The sequence below is a fragment of the Chiloscyllium punctatum genome, chromosome 2, assembly GCF_047496795.1.
Source record: "Chiloscyllium punctatum isolate Juve2018m chromosome 2, sChiPun1.3, whole genome shotgun sequence".
Classification (NCBI taxonomy): Eukaryota; Metazoa; Chordata; class Chondrichthyes; order Orectolobiformes; family Hemiscylliidae; genus Chiloscyllium; species Chiloscyllium punctatum.
In genome coordinates this window covers 83,882,868-83,899,761 of record NC_092740.1, presented here as the reverse complement: position 1 = coordinate 83,899,761, position 16,894 = coordinate 83,882,868, and the positions used below count along the sequence as shown (strand labels likewise).

The following is a 16,894-nucleotide window of genomic DNA, read 5'->3' as shown; positions in this document are numbered from 1 at the left end:
GATGGACCATTGTGCCAAGGAGTGACAGATGGAACTTAATTTAGATAAATGTGAGGTGTTGCATTTTGGAAAGGCAAATCAGGGCAGGACTTATACAATTAATGGTAGGGTCCTTGGGTGTGATACCGAGTATAGAGACCTGGGGTACAGGTGCATAGTTCCTTGAATGTGGTGTCATAGGTAGACAGAGTGGTGAAAAAGGCATTTGGTACGCTTGCCTTCATTGGTCAGTGCATTGGGTATAGGAGTAGGGAGGTCATGTTGCAGCTGTACAGGACATTGGTGAGGCCACTTTTAGAATATTGTGTTCAATTCTTGTTTGCCTGCTAATAGGAAATATGTTAAACTTTAAGAGAGTCAGAAAAGATTTACAAGAATGTTGCCAGGATTGGAGGGTTTGAACAATAGGGAAAAGTTGAATAGGCTGGAACTTTTTTTTTCCCTGGAACATTGGAAGCTGAGGGGTGACCTTACAGAGGTTTATAAAATCATGAGGGGCATGGATAGGGTAAATAGATAAGGTATTTTTCCCAGGATAACATGAGTCCAATGGCATAGGTTTAAGGTGAGACGGGAAAGATTTAAATGGGACCAGAGGGCAACCTTTTCACGCAGGGGGTGGTGCATATATGGAACAAGCTGTCAGAGGAGATGGAAGCGGGAACAATTGTAACATTTAAAAGACATCTGGATGGTACATGAATAGGGAATTTTTAGAGGCATATGGGCCAAATACTGGCAAATAGATCTAGATCAGTTTAGGATATCTGGTTGGAAAAGCTGGACCGAACAGTCTGCTTCCATGCTGCATAATTCTCATACTTTACGAAAAGGGGAATGTTTGGAGAAATGAAATTGTACATAGTTTACTTGTTGGCTTGCCATAGTTGTGTGATATCTGCTAGAAGTGCCTTTGTGTGCAGTCTTTGGCACATTACTTTAAATACAGCCTTTTTATTTTGTCTGTAACTCACTAGGCATTGGAGGAGGGTGTACTTTAAGTAAGAGGAAGTAGAACAGCGCAGGGAACAAATTTACTTGACATAATCAGGTTGAAGCCTGGGCTATTTTGACTACCAGGCCTTGACTGTACCCAGTAGCCAATACTGCACCCACAATAGATGCAGAGGCTGACTTTAGATCAATCAAAACAGCGAGATCCTGAGGCCTGTCATAAGCCTCAGACTAGCTTCCTTGTGCAGGAGGAATGATGATGAATTATGACTTTGTTTGCGGTAGAAAAACCCTCGGTTTTCTTCATGGTCTCAGATGATTCATGTTTATCTCATTCACTTTGAAGGAAAGTTTTAAGCACCTCATCATCCTTCCAGTTCTCTCAGCTTTTAAAATGTGTTTGGGTTCCTAATAACATCACAGGATTCTACTTTCCTGAATTTAATAATGTTCCTGTCCAAATAAGTAGTATTTTTGTTGCTCTAACTAAAAGGGACCAGTTAAGCCAATGATAGGTGGGAATCAAGGAGGAGATTGAGCTCCTATTGTGTTTCCACTGCTATTAGATAGGTTAGAAGTCTTCTGCAGGTCTGGCAGCACCTGGGAAGTGGCCCATTTTGAGAAGATCTGAAGAAGTGCCACTGGACTCAAAATATTCACTGTTTCCTCTCCCCAGATGCTGCCAGAGCCACTCGGTTTCTCCAGCAATTTCTGTTGTTGTTTTAGATTTCCAGCATTGACAGTTCCTTGTTAGAAGCCTTACTTTGTTATCATAGTTTTTAAAAATATAAAACCACAGTTAAAGTTACTCAAGGAGACAACATGCAGGTATAGTTTTAATCACATTGCAGATGACTCGCACTTTATTGTCTTTTCTGCCCAGGAAGCAAATCTGGTGGCTTACATACATGGACAATAGCTAAACATGATAGCAGAACAAATATGCAAAAACTAAAAGGAAAACCCATCTTATCCACAAGTAAACCAGCTATGGCACTGAAAGTAAGTTTCCCCAAGACTTCAAAACTTGCCAGAAATGTGTAATGAGTGGCCTGCAAGACAGAATAGGATATAAGGAAAATATTAGCATGTTATCATCATCATCTATAAAAATATTTCATAAAGTGTTAGAGGCATCACCCAATGATAATCTATATTTTACAAGAAATATCTAAAATATATTCAAATTTTGGATCCAGCACGATTTATTTGTCACTTATTGCAGCTCTTATATTTTTGCTATCACATAGTCTTTGTGACATTTTTAAATCAACACTTTGAAGATTAATTCCAAGTTAAACCTTGGGACAGAGAACAGCCAGAAAATGGCCATCGAAACTACTAAGCTTTTATAAGAATAATCAACCTACTGTAAATAGCCTGAAGCACAAGCAATTTTAAAAATATATAATGTTAAAGGTCAATTTATCTTATAATGTGAATACAGTAGCGCCTCGACTTACGAACTTAATCCTTTCCGGGATCCGGTTCGCGAACTAAAAAGTTCGTGAACTGAATCAAGTTTTCCCATTGTTCAGACAACGTAAGAATGCTTGGACGGCTGTTCACAGCACACGCGCCAAAGACAAACTGAATGAGATCACGCCGGGCCCGAGAGCTTTTGCATTCAACAAGCACATAGCAAAACAGAACAATGAAACCACGTGGTCGCACACGGGCTTTTTGCGTTCATACCTTTGTTCGTACCTTGAATTTCGTATGTACGTTGAAGCAAAATTTTACGTGCAATCTTGTTCGTAAACCGATTTGTACGTGAACGGGGTCGTTCGTATGTCGAGGCGCTACTGTATTTTTCTGAGCTCCAATTCTGACTTGTTGCTTATTTGAGTGGGAGAAAGTGAGGACTACAGATGCTGGAGATCAGAGTCAAGAGTGTGGTGCTGGAAAAGCACAACAGGTCAGGCAGCATCCGAGGGGCAGAAGAATCGGTTTTTTGGGCATTAGCCCTTCATCAGGAATGAGGCTTCATTCCTGATGAAGGGCTTATGCATGAAACATCGATTCTCCTGCTCCTCAGATGCTGCCTGACATGGTGAGCTTTTCCAGAACCACACTCTCAACTCTGTTGCTTATTTGAGCCAATTAACAAAGTCTTACAGTGAAGGCATTCTGCAAAAAGTGTAATAAGCAAACACTGTTTTTGAATAAAAAACTTAGCTGTCAACTTTTAAATCTGTGTTCAAAGTTACAACAAATGAATTTCCTACACTCGAATTTGAGCTTCCCACACTTAGCACTTGAAGTGTTATAACTTGATATGAGAGCACAGTCACACAAGTAAGAGCAATAAATTTCTTTCCGTCTGGAACATCAATGAATCAGTCAATGAAATGCATGAACAAAACATTGTTTTTAAAACAATTTGACTCCTTCATAACTATTTTTCTTATGTCATATTTTTAGTCCCACTTTTATTTTTAATAACACTTGAAGTGTTATTACAGACCTTGTGCTGGAAAATGGGGCTGGTGTAGGTATTGGTATATGTTTAGTAGTACAGATTTGATGGACTGAAAGGCCTCTTCTTTATCCTTTGATTCTATGATACACTGTACAGGAACATGAATTGTGCATGTAGCATCGTAAACATGTTCCACTATTCAATGAAATCATGGCTGATCTGTGAGCTTTTAATAACTCCTGCAGATAGGAGTGAGAAATGTTTTGATATTCCCTGCAGAAGGATCCCTGCTTCATTCCATCATTTGTGGCATGTCCCAGTGGTAATAATGACATGGAAGTCTGCAAGGCACACACAAAAGTTAGATCCAAGTTGGACAATGTATTGTAAAAGTTTACACATTAATTAGAAATTGTACCATCTTCAGTACTCCTCAACATTTCCACTCTAGCGGCACTGAACAGTAACAATTTACTATGCATTCTAAGCACACAGGAAAGAAATATCAGAAGGGAGAACTCCAAGATTAAAATAACATTTCAACTGAATGATTTACTGGACTAATAATCCAGAGAGTTGACTTTCACTCCAATTGTTGCAATTTGAGAATTTGAATCAGTTTTAAAAATAAAAGTGGGACTAAAAATATGACATAAGAAAAATAGTTATGAAGGAGTCAAATTGTTTTAAAAACAATGTTTTGTTCATGCATTTCATTGACTGATTCATTGATGTTCCAAAGGGAAAGAAATTTATTGCTCTTACTTGTGTGACTGTGCTCTCATATCAAGTATGATTGATAGGCAGTAAATACAATACTTGCCAGTCATATCCACATTCCAGAAATACACTTAAAATAATTCTACATCCTGACACTGCCACAGAAATATTTTGTCTGCTCTCTGTTCCAAATACCATTTAATCTTGCAGATAGACCATTTCTAGTACAGTGGGCCTTAAATGGATCCACATGATGGGATTCCTAACACAAAATTGGACTGAAGTTATCATGCACATAGCTCACCAGTAGAAACACATAATGGGGGAATAATTCGACTCTGGCAGCAGACAGAATCCTTAGGTTGCATACTATGTAATAGTAAGTTTTTCTATAAGTTTATCTCCTCAGGAAGTTGAAAGGAATTTATTGCAGATAAATAAATTTCTGCTCAGCTGAGTCTGAAAGCATCAACAGCACAGCCTTTTCTAGGGTCTCAGTGAGATTAATGTCCAAAGCCAAAGAGTCATAGAGATTTACAGCATGGAAACAGACCCTTTGGTCCAACCCGTCCATGCCGACCAGATATCCCAACCCAATCTAGTCCCATCTGTCAGCACCCGGCCCATATCCCTCCAAACCCTTCCTATTCATATACCCATCCAAATGCCTTTTAAATGTTGCAATTGTGCCAGCCTCCACCACTTCCTCTGGCAGCTCATTCCATACACGTACCACCTTCTGCGTGAAAAAGTTGCTCCTTAGGTCCCTTTTATATCTTTCCCCTCTCATCCTAAACCAATGCCCTCTAGTTCTGGACTCCCCTACCCCAGGGAAAAGACTTAGCCTATTAACCTATCTATGCCCTTCATGATTTTATAAACCTCTAAGGTCACCTCTCAGCCTCCGAGGCTCCAGGGAAAACAGCCCCAGCCTGTTCAGCCTCTCCCTATAGCTCAAATCCTCCAACCCTGGCAACATCCTTGTAAATCTTTTCTGAACCCTTTCAAGTTTCACAACATCTTTCTGATAGGAAGGAGACCAGAATTGCACACAATATTCCAACAGTGGCCGAACCTATGTCCTGTATAGCCGCAACATGACCTCCCAACTCCTGTACTCAATACTCTGACCAATAAAAGTAAGCATACCAAACGCCTTCTTCACTATCCTATCTACCTGCAACTCCACTTTCAAGAAGCTATGAACCTGCACTCCAAGGTCTCTTTGTTCAGCAACACTCCCTAGAACCTTAACAGTATGTGTGTAAGTCCTGCTGAGATTTGCTTTCCCAAAATGCAGCACCTCGCATTTATCTGAATTAAACTCCATCTGCCACTTTTCAGCCCATTGGCCCATCTGGTCAAGATCTTGTTGTAATCTGAGGTAACCTTCTTTGCTGTCCACTACATCTCCCATTTTGGTGTCATCTGCAAACATTCTAACTGTACCTCTAATGCTCGCATCCAAATCATTTATGTAAATGACAAAAAGTAGAGGACTTAGCACTGATCCTTGTGGCACTCCACTGGTCACAGGCCTCCAGTCTGAAAAACAACCCTCCACCACCACCCTCTGTCTTCTACCTTGAAGCCAGTTCTGTATCCAAATGGCTAGTTCTCCCTTTCTTCCGTGAGATCTAACTTTGCTAATCAGTCTCCCATGGGGAACCTTGTCGAATGACTTACTGAAGTCCATATAGATCACATCTATGGATCTGCCCTCATCAATCCTCTTTGTTACTTCTTCAAAAACTCAATCAAGTTTGTGAGACATGATTTCCCACGCACAAAGCCATGTTGACTATCTCTAATCAGTCCTTGCCTTTCCAAATATATGTACATCCTGTCCCTCAGGATTCCCTCCAACAACTTGACCAGTGAGCCTGACATCGGTGGTGGACTATAGTTCCCTGGCTTGTCCTTACCACCGATTTTAAAAAGCCATTAAATGGGATGTCTGGAAACTCGTCCAGACGAACCCTCTTATCAGACAGAGTGCAAAGAAGAATTTATTGTCTTTTCTCCATGAGATGGACTGTCAATCGAAGTCAGGGTCTTTTTGAACAAGGTAATGATTTTGAAAGGGGTCAATGTTCATATTACATTGTCTTCACCCATTCTATTGACGATACATACATTTTGAGTGTAGACATGTATGCTACTCCACCTTTTAGAGGGATAAGGTGTATCTGTACCAGCTCTCTATGGTCTTTTTAAGTTTGCTTGATCAAAAGTAGTAGTACTTAAATGATATTAAGTCAGAAGATACATTTCACTGAAGAAACTTATTGTGAAAGAGGCAACTGTTGATATCAGCAAGCATAAAATTAAAGTAAGTATCAGAAAGGGGCAATTAGGCTCATTTTGAAAAAGCTTTTGTGATTGATTGAAAGTAAGATCCGTCCCATCATCACCTTCAAGACAAACATCGATTTCCAACCTCGCACCTCACTTTCTGTTTTCAATCTCTAACTCCTCTTAGATCATAGAGCAGTACAGCACAGAAACCAGTCCAAGGCCCACCATGTCAGTGCTGACCATGATGCCATTCTAAACTAATCCCATCTGCCTTCTCGAGGTCCATATCCTTCTATTCCTCAGTTGTTCATGTTTCTGTCTAAATGCCTCTTAAACATTTCCATTGTATCAGCATCTACCACCCCCCTGTCATCACCTATGAGGCACCAACCACCCTGTATAAAACAACTCTCCTTCCACATCTCTGTTAAAGTTTCCCCGCTCACTTTAAGCCTATGCCCCATAGAAATTGAGATTTCCACCTTGGGGAAAAGACTTTCCACTCAATCCATGCCTCTCATGATTTTATATACCTCTATCAGGGCATCACTCGAACTCTAGCGAAAACAATCCAAGTTTTTCTAACCTCTCCTTATAGTTAATACACTCCAATCCAGGCAACATTCTGGTAAAGCACCTTCTCCAAAACCTCCACATCCTTTCAATAGTGTAGTGACCATATCTGCACACAATACTCCAAATGTGGTCTCACAAAAGTTTTACACAGTTGCAACTTTTATATTTGATGCCCCGACTGATGAAGACAAATAGGCCATACACCTTCTTTACCACCTTATCCACTTGTTTTATACTTTCAGTGAGCTATGGATCTGAATAACAAGATCCCTCCATACATCAATGCTGTCAACGGTCTTGCCATTTACTGTATATTTTCCTCTTGCATTTGACGTCTCAAAATACATCATCTCACACTCAGTTATAAAGTCATACAGCATGGAAACAGACCCTTTGGTCCAACTAGTCCATGCTGACCATTCTCTCAAACTAACCTTTCTCCCAAACTAACCTATTCCCACCTGCCTGCATTTCTTTCCAAACATGTCTTATCCACGTACAGAGGAACCTCGATTATCCAAACGAAATGGGCGGTCAGATAATCGATTATTCGGTTAATCGATTAAATGCCTTTCCTCTGGGGCTCAGAGCATTTCAAGTCTGTTCCCCATTCAGGAGTCGAGGCAACAGCACACCGCGTGCGAGCCCCTGATAACGTCCAACACCGCCCCCCCGTCAGCACCCTCCCAATCCCATCCAACACCGCACCCCCGCCCCCTGACCCCATCCAACACTGCCCCACCCCCACCCCCACCCACCGGGGCAGCTGGACTGGACACCAACAACAAGACTGCTGCTGCCTTTGTGGGGTAAGTCTCCAAATAGCATGCCGCGCGCGCGCACGCACACAGTCACAGCCACACACACAACTTTTTACTGCAACGTTTTGACAGGTTTCACCTTTACCCTTTACAAGACAATGTTGGACAGGTCATCTGGGGAAGGGGAGTTTCAGGTACACCCCTCTGTAGAACTCCAGGAAAAGTGTGGGGAGAGAGAGAGAGAGAAAACAGGAGGTAAGTCATTTGGAGACGGTGCCTGTTTAATCATTGTAAACAAAAGATGTGATCTGTATTGGAAACACATCTTTGATGTAATGTTTCTATTGGGACCTCGAGACCTCCTTCGGATAATCTGATATTCGGATAATTGATATTCAGAAAATCGAGGTTCCTCTGTATTTATCTAAATGTCTTTTAAACGTTGTTTCTGTACCCGCATCCACCACTTCCTCAGCAAGTTCATTCAACACACGAATCATTCTCTGTGAAAAAACTGGCCCTATGTATGTTTTAAATCTTTTTCTTAAAATATGCCTTGTAATCTTGAAAACCTCCACCCGAGGGAAGAGACACTTATCATTCACGTCATTTATATCCCTCATTATTTTATAAATCTCTGTAAGGTCACCTCCCAACTTCCTATTTTCCAGTGAAAAGAGTCCCAGCCTATCCAGCCTTTTCTTACAACTCAAACCCTCCATTCTGGGCAACATCCTGGTAAATCTTTTCTGAACCCTCTCCAGCTTAATAGTATCCTTCCCATAACAGGGAAAGGAATCTTCCAATTATCTAAGAATTGTGCCTCTTCTGTAAGTAGTTACAGCAGTGCATCCTCCATCAATAAGAGCAGATAGTCCCAAGACAAAACAAAGACCAAAGTGGACTAATGGCAGTGTACTACCACATATTGGTAGTCATGGCAAATACTAAAAGTTACTAGATGTGGTTGTCTGGGAAAATATCACAGAGGTCATCCCATCTTCTTCTCCATGTCTAACAGTCATGTCAAAGAAACATTATCTCTAAAGAGAATTTTGAGTTCATTTTTTCATTGTAGCTTCATGTAAATCTGATCACCTGGTCATAGCTAATAAAAATAAAGACTGAAAGGGTCTTTTTTGCAAGCAGAATGTAGATGTTCTGTGAAGATCCTGAGCTTCCAGTCATCTGCCACGTTAAACGTACCACCCTGTTCCCTGGCCAACATCTCTCTGTCAGGCTTGCTGCAGTTTTCCAGTGAAGCTCAATGCAAGCTGGAAGAACAACACCTTCTTTTCCACTTGGGGACCCTGCCGCCCCTCTGGACTCAATTTCAAGTTCAATAATTTTAGGGCCTGAACCTTCCCATGTCCTAGCCCCCAACTCCACACACCAGGCCTTGTTATCATATAGGAGAAAGTGAGGACTGCAGATGCTGGAGATCAGAGCTTAAAAATGTGTTGCTGGTATTCCCAGCACCCCTTCCCCAAGTCCCTCCTCCCTACCTTTTATCTTAGCCTACTTGGCACACCCTCCTCATTCCTGAAGAAGGGCTTATGCCCGAAACGTCGATTCTCATGTTCCTTTGATGCTGCCTGACGTGCTGCGCTTTTCCAGCAACACATTTTTAAGCTTGTTATCACATAGTCTGCCATTACGCACTATCCATGGTTAGCCACTTACAGTTTCCAATAACAATTATTCACTTTCCTAGCCAGATCGTTATCCACTCCTTTGTCTTCTCTCTCTTTGGGCTCTATTCTTACCTTTCGTTTATTCCTTACCCTCTCTCCCTACCCTAAATTCTGTATATAAACCAACATTTTCCTAGTTACCATGAGTTCTGAGGAAGGGTCACAGGACCCAAAATATTAACTCTGTTTTCTCTGCACAGATGCTGCCAGACCTGCTGAGTTTTTCCAGCAGCTACCGGTTTTGTACCTGTTCAAAGCTACTGGTTTCAAAATACAACCAATAAAATGATGATGAAAAGCATGGATCATAAATAAATCATAAAATCAATGAGAACATCACAAGATTTCATCAAACCTTAAGGTCAAACCAACATTTAAGTAAAAGGCACATCAGTTGCCTAAAAGACTTGGTAAAGTACCACTTTTTTTTTCAGAAACCTTGAAGTTATTTTGATATGTATTTATTTTTGACCTGAATTTAAATGATCTCAATTTAATCTCACTGTTATTGTAGACAAGAAGAAATGATATTTATTATTTAATAAGACGCTGTGCTTTATGAACATAAAAGGTGATTGATATATACAATTTGTTTATTTATAAATTAAATATAGGCTACATATATTTATCTCCATCTAGTGGTACTGCCTCATGTAATCAAAATTAAGTCCACTATAAAACTAGATATGATTTTCCAGTAATGATTGCTTGAGTGTTTTGGCTAGAGAGCGAGCTAGTAATTTCTTCTTGTTGATTTTTGGTTGGGATTACTGATCTATCTCAGTGGAGTTATGTTTTTCCTGCATAACAGTAGTAACTGGACCTTAAAAGTAATTTACTGCATAATATACTTAAATGTGATTAACGGAATATAGATGTATTATTTTAAAGTACATGGGCTGACAATGCTATAAAAAGAGAGCAAGCTGAGGCTAAGTGATCATTTGCATCACATTTGCTATGCTTTGATTAGTTATTGCTATAAATTTGAACTAGCATTTCTTAATCTTGCAATTCATAAGAGCAGTGCCCAATATTAAACCCAAATAGCCAGACCAGATAGTCCTGAATTCAAGCCACACTCCATTTTGAATTAGCTGATTTCAGTGAACATATATGAGTATTCACTGAAAGCTGGACTGGAGATTCCCTCCACTGTCATGCTCATTCTCATACTCACTAAGCTTAGAGAGAGGGCTGAAATATACCGTCAACTTTGGGAACCTCTCATCTGGATCATTTCTGGATTGTGAAACCAGTCAATGTGGGAGCACATCTTCTGGCTGAATGTTATAGGAGGTGGCTACTTAGATGGCCTCCATGGTCTCTGTCCCCAAGCAGATTCTCCTGAAGTAAGGAGATGAACATGGGCCCATTGCAAGGAAGCTGTCAGCCCTCGTTGTGTTACCACTGGCAGCAGTGCTAAGGCCTGGTCTGAGGAGAAGCAGAATAGCTCTGGAGCCACCATTAGTAGAAGGGGAGCAGCTGAGACTCAGCTTTCTGCCAGAAATATCCTTCAGCGGTAACTCAATCTTGACTTTCCACTGCACAGACTAAATTGGGGTACGGGAAGAAATTTGTGTGGTGCTGCCAAAACCAGAGTTGTGCTGCAACAATTGCTTTTAAGTGGCTACTTAACAAGCTGGAGTGCTTTGCTGTTGCTGCTGAGTGAGTTGTTATCATTGTTATGCGTCTGCCTCTGGGCAAAACATCAAGTGCTCATACTGGAGCTGATCCGTTCTCTTTATAATACAATTTTCTTCGCTCTATACCTCACCTCCCCATGAATCCACCTGTCAGGCACTCAGAAAATTCTGCACATAGGAAGCACCTTCATCACAAGGTTGGCAAGGTTCCAAAGAAAAGGACCTCCAACAACCACCATGCTCTTTGGGCAAGAGGAAAAGGTCAATAGATAAGACCTTGCCCACTCTGAATAATTCAAAATCCCCTGGCTTAAATTAAAAATGTCAAAATACACCTCCTATTAATTCCCACCTACTGATACCCTCTCAATGAATGTGTTAGTTGAGCACTATGTTGAATATAACTTAAAAGAAGCACTGGGAAAAGCAAAGCTATACCAGGCTACAGGGATTTCAATCTCTACCATCAAGTGTGGCTGGCGCTAAGACTACACATCCTGCTGCTCAAATCCAAAAGAACAAATTTATCAATTTAGACAGGCAAATAAGCAACAACTTAATTTTGTCAGTATCTTACAATAAGTCTGTAAAATAAGGTTTTTAAACATTACCAACATATGATATATTTTTAAAACATCTGTTTAGTACACTAATGTTATTAAACTAAGCGATTAAGGCCATGGCAGGAAGGCCTATGGACAGCATTTCTGCTGCATTGCCGTTTGAAGTCATTTGTGGGCAAATGGTGTTGTCTCCAGATTTTTCACTGAAACCATAACGTTTTTACTTCAGGGTATCAACATCTCATAAAATCCTAGGATCACACTTGGCAATTTTTCCAAAACCAGTACAAAAGCCAACGATTCCCTGGAACTTGCAAGTGGAACACTGTGTGATCAGCATTTCCTTCAGAAATTCAGGTGATGGCAAAACTGTATGTATCACCTATCTGTAATTGCTCCACAGAGGCAGTGAGTGATGACTGCCAGCTGGAAATATGGTAAGAGACCCCTTCTTGTAACCTCTTTTCAGGTAGGCCTTTTGCATCTTGTTGCACACAGAGGCCAGTGGTGGTCTCATCTATCAAGAACTGCTGGTCAATCAAAGACAATGGGAGGGAAGGGCCAGGCTGGGGGTTAGCAGCAACATTGGGGAGGGTCTTTCAGTAGGCACCTATTTTCCAATGCCATATTCCTCAATCAGGCTTTTGGATAAAGGACCCGCCCCTGGGTTCGCTTGTTTGCTCCCCAAAATGTAGCAACACAAAGCCTTAAGTCAGCAGTAATTTTTTTTTAATATTTCAAAATATACTTTATTCATAGAAATAGATCTTTGGTACTTGTACAATTTGTCATGTCGTTCATAGATATATACATTGCATGTCTTAACATTACAAAGAACAGATTGAATTAATCGAATTTACAGTTATCCTATTTACAGTTCCCTTTATTAACCATCCAGTCTCTTATTATTTAGCTGTGGCTTCAGCAGAACCCACCTACTGAGTGGGTGCCCTGTTATATGATAGCAAATGAACCTTCTTTAACCCCCAGTTTATGGAGTTACCATTGTCCATTTGACTGTCCTGTCTCTGGGGTAGCTGTCTGCATCCCCATGGTGAGCACGAACTGCTGGACCCTCGCTGGGCTGAGGTAGCTATCCAGGCTCTTACTGGGGTCATTGACCTGCTCTGGAGTCATTGAGCCAAGGCAAGGGTCCGCATCGTCCAGTTCTGTGTCTGACAATGGGACTGTCAGAGGATCACAGCTCTCAGTTGTCTGTAGTTGTGGGGCAATGGGTACCCCCTGGTTCTCACTGGGTGGAGGGTGGGCTTCGGGGGGTCCGTTGTTTCCTGGTTGGGAGGAAATGCCCTCCTCATTATCTTCGGCGATCTGTCTCTTCTTCTGGTGGTGATGACATTCTTTGCGCCCGTCTTCCCCATCCGAAGAGCTGGCCGTCCCTCCCTCGTGCAGCTGTCTTTTCCCCCTTTGCTGGGAGGCTTTGGGGGCCTGGCCAGATTTTCTCTTCCTGTTTTTAACAGGTATCCACCCCTCTGCCTGCTCGATTACCTTCTCCTCCACTGCTTCCATCTGCCCGGCTAGAGCTAGGATCAGCTGCTGTGTCTCCCCGCTGGCTGCCGCCTCCTCCACTCCAGCCTGTTCTTCTTTCTGTGTGCCACCAGACTCTGTTTCTCTGCTGTCTGGGTGGACATTACTGGTCTTTGGGGGTCCACGGCTCACATTGCCACCTCCAGCCATCTATGCATAAGTGGGGCCCCCCCGTCTTGGGCAGGTCTTATACATATGGCCCACCTCTCCGCACAGGTTGCAGCTCTTTGCTTCCTGACAGTCCTTAGTCAGGTGACCCTCCTGTTTGCAGTTCCTGCAGATGGTCACCTTGCAATCCACCACCACGTGTCCCACCTTCCCGCAGGTTCGGCACACTTTCAGCTGCCCTGCATATGTCAGGTAGCCTCTGCTCCCTCCAATTGCGAAGCTCGAGGGTGGGTGGAGGATGCTCCCATTGTCATCGGCCCTCAGAGTTACCCTGACCTGCCGCTTACTGGTCCAGATCCCAAAGGGGTCGATCACATCGGTGGCTTCTCCCTCAACTTGGACATACCTTCCCAGGAAGGTCAGGACATCAGCCGCTGGAACAGAGGGGTTGTACATATGGATTGTAACAACCCAACTCCTCTGTGCAGGAAGCACACACAATGGGATTGCCGACAAGATGGAGATCAGCGGCTCCCCTTCCTTCTCCTTGAAGACCTTCAGGAGCTGTTCGCACTGCTTCACACTTCTGAAGGTCACAACAAAGTAGCCTGCCCCAGGGAAATCCTGCAGGCAGTACATGTCCGCTGCAGCGAACCCACAGCATCCAAGCAGTACTTTCTTAATAAACAGGATGCGGTCGACCAGTGTATGATCCTCTAAGTTAGCAGTAATTGTCCACTGATGGGCCCCAATTGGCAATAGACAGGAAAAAACCCCTTAAAGGGAGTACAGTCCAGATGTTGGTGGGGTCCTCTCCTCATTAAATGCACCCATCACCAAACTCACAAGGAGGCTCAAGATTCTGTTCAGTGTTTGCTCACCCATAACAATAGGATTGATATGTTTCATAACTTAGTCCAAATTATTTGCTGAGTTTCCAAAATATTAATATCTTATTTGCAAAAGAGCACATGCAAATTCCAATCTTGTAGTGTGGTGCCCGCTTGGCTAATAACTCGCATCTCTGAGTTGAGAGGCTATCATTTCAAATCCAAATCTAGGAATATAACACAAGGCACTTCAGCATAAGAACACATTGTGCTTCAGTGGAAGGGATGTCAGAATTCAGAAAATCTGATCAACCGAATTCCAATCTATTTGTTCAGAAGAATAAATAAAAGTATTCTGAAGACACTAAAGAAAAAAAGGTAATCTAAAAAGATTTTCCTCTCGTATTAGCAACTTGTGGGCCCTCGCATCAAAAATCAACAGTTGATTTTACACAAAAGTCAGATTTTAAAAACAAGTGAATGTCTATATAGTGCATTGGATCAGAGGAGGGAATGAAAAGTGTCATAGGTGCTATCCCTTTCATGCAATTTTTGATTTATTTTATTAAAATTTGATCATTCTCACCAGATGCTCACAATAGAAATTTTCATGACTGACAGCAAATTGCTCATTCACAACCTCAAAAATAAGCTTGACCAATTCCTAGTGTAAAGAATTAGTAAGTGAGCACACCAGCTGTACATTGTGTTCATATTTAGAAGCATGAATAATTATTCTTTTCAGAAAATCTGTCTACATTTCTCAATACAAATGATGAATTGTGTCTTTGCTCAATGTACAAGTTTTTTGATCAACTGTACAAAAACAAGAAGATTTAGGAAGTTAATAATAACTCACATTTCATATGAAAAACATCATCCATTTTCTTTTACAGAATGATAATTTAGCAAAGAGAGAAAAGTTGATTTGGACAAACAAAACCTGCTCAGTTTGGGAAATTCTCAAATCTTTAAAAAGGAAATCACTACTTACTTAAATTGGAGGTGCCGGTGTTGGACTAGGGTAGACAAAATTAAAAATCATACAACACCACGTTATAGGTTGGACTATAACCTGGTGATGTGTGATTTTTGACTACTTACTTAAAGTTAGTTGTTCATGATGCATCTGAACATACAAAAAAGAAGCAGCAATACAGGAGGCGATGGCCTAGTGGTATTATCATTGGACTGTTAATTCAGAGACCCCCAGGTTCGAATTCTGCCACAGCAGATGGAGGAGTTTGAATCCAATAAATCTGGGAATAAGAATCTAATGATTACCATGAAACCATTGCTGATTGTCGGAAAAACCCATCTGGTTCACTGATGCCCTTTAGGTAAGGAAACTGCCTGGTCTGGCTGACATGTGACCCCAGATCCACAGCAATGTGGTTAACACAACTTCCCTCTGGGCAACTAAGGATGGGCAATAAATGCTGGCCTAGTCAGTACTGCCTACATCTTGTGCATGAATAAAAAACACTTGGCCCCTCAAGCATGTTCCACTATTCAGTTAGATCACAGCTGAACAGATTATAACTTCAAATCCAAATTTCTACCTACCCCCAGACAACTGTTAACTCTCTTCTAACCATGAATTTATCCAACTTTGCCTTAAAAATATTCAAAGACTCTGCTTCCACCACCTTTTCATGGAGAGGGTTCCAACAACTCAAGGGCAGCACGGTGCCTCAGTTGTTTAGCACTGCTGCCTCACAGTGCCAGGGACCCGGATTCAATTCCAGCCTTGGGCCACTGTTTGTGTGGAGTTTGCACATTCTCCCCGTGTCTGTGTGGGTTTCCTCCGGATGTTCTAGTTTCTTCCCACAGTCCAAAGATGTGCAGGTTAGGTGAATTGGCCATGCCAAATTTCCTGTAGTGTTAGGTGCAATAGTCAGAGGAATGGGTCTGGATGGGTTGCTCTTCAGAGGGTCGGTGTGGACTTCTTGGGTCGAAGGGCTTGTTTCCACTCTGTAGGGAATCTAATCTAATCAACTCACAACCCTCTGCAAGAAAATAAATTGCTTGTTTTGTTTTAAATGGGTGACCTCTTATTGTTAAACAGTGACCTCAGTTCTAAATTCTCCCACAAAGTGAAATATCCATTCTGCATCTACCCTGTCAAGATGTCTCGGAATCCTGTAAGTTTCAATAATGGCATGTCTGAATTTTCAAGACTAGGCTGTCCAACCTTTCCTCAAAAGACAATCTGCCCTTTTTTCTTTTCCCTCTAACTATCCAAACCCCATACACACTCTCTTTAAATACGTGTGTGCCAAACAAACAGTCAGCATATCCACAAAGTCCTAGAACCTGAAGATCCACCATCTAAAGGAGATGGATCCTTCTGTACACTGCGCTAGTCTTCCTGTCAAGCCTCAGTTCTTCGCCTTTAAAAATCTGCAAAGGACCCAATTTTATGTCCCATAATCCCACATCTGAGACTTCCACAAAGGGCCCAGAAAATCTTGGCTGAAGCGTCACCTTAATTACACAAGTACCACAGCTCCAAAAACAAGCCTCTTTTGTGAATGGAGACCATTAAGCCCTCACATATGGCCATAGAGGTGTATCAAATTCTGAAAAACATGGTTGCTGAGCCAAACTAAGTGCGCACCAGGCCTGAGAAGTACAAGCACAATGCCTTGCCTCTGTCTGGAATTTCTTGCAAATCCTTGGCACCCATTGGCAAGGTCAAATGGAGGCCACATGCAGAATAGATTGTGTTAAGCAGAAGTTGGCAGCTCATGGCCACAACAATATTTTAGCTGCAG

General features: G+C 41.8%; 1 protein-coding gene across 2 annotated transcripts in view; it reads right to left on the bottom strand.

The window, feature by feature from the left end:
* Window positions 1-1,785: 1,785 nt before the first annotated feature.
* The window catches only part of mfsd3 (major facilitator superfamily domain containing 3), a 113,939-nt gene continuing 98,830 nt past the window's right edge, over window positions 1,786-16,894 (bottom strand). For both annotated transcript variants that reach the window (XM_072584936.1, XM_072584946.1), the window contains exon 7: window positions 1,786-2,006. In XM_072584936.1, coding sequence (XP_072441037.1) covers window positions 1,818-2,006 — 189 coding nt within the window. In that variant the 3' untranslated portion in view covers window positions 1,786-1,817. The remainder of the gene's footprint in view (window positions 2,007-16,894) is intronic.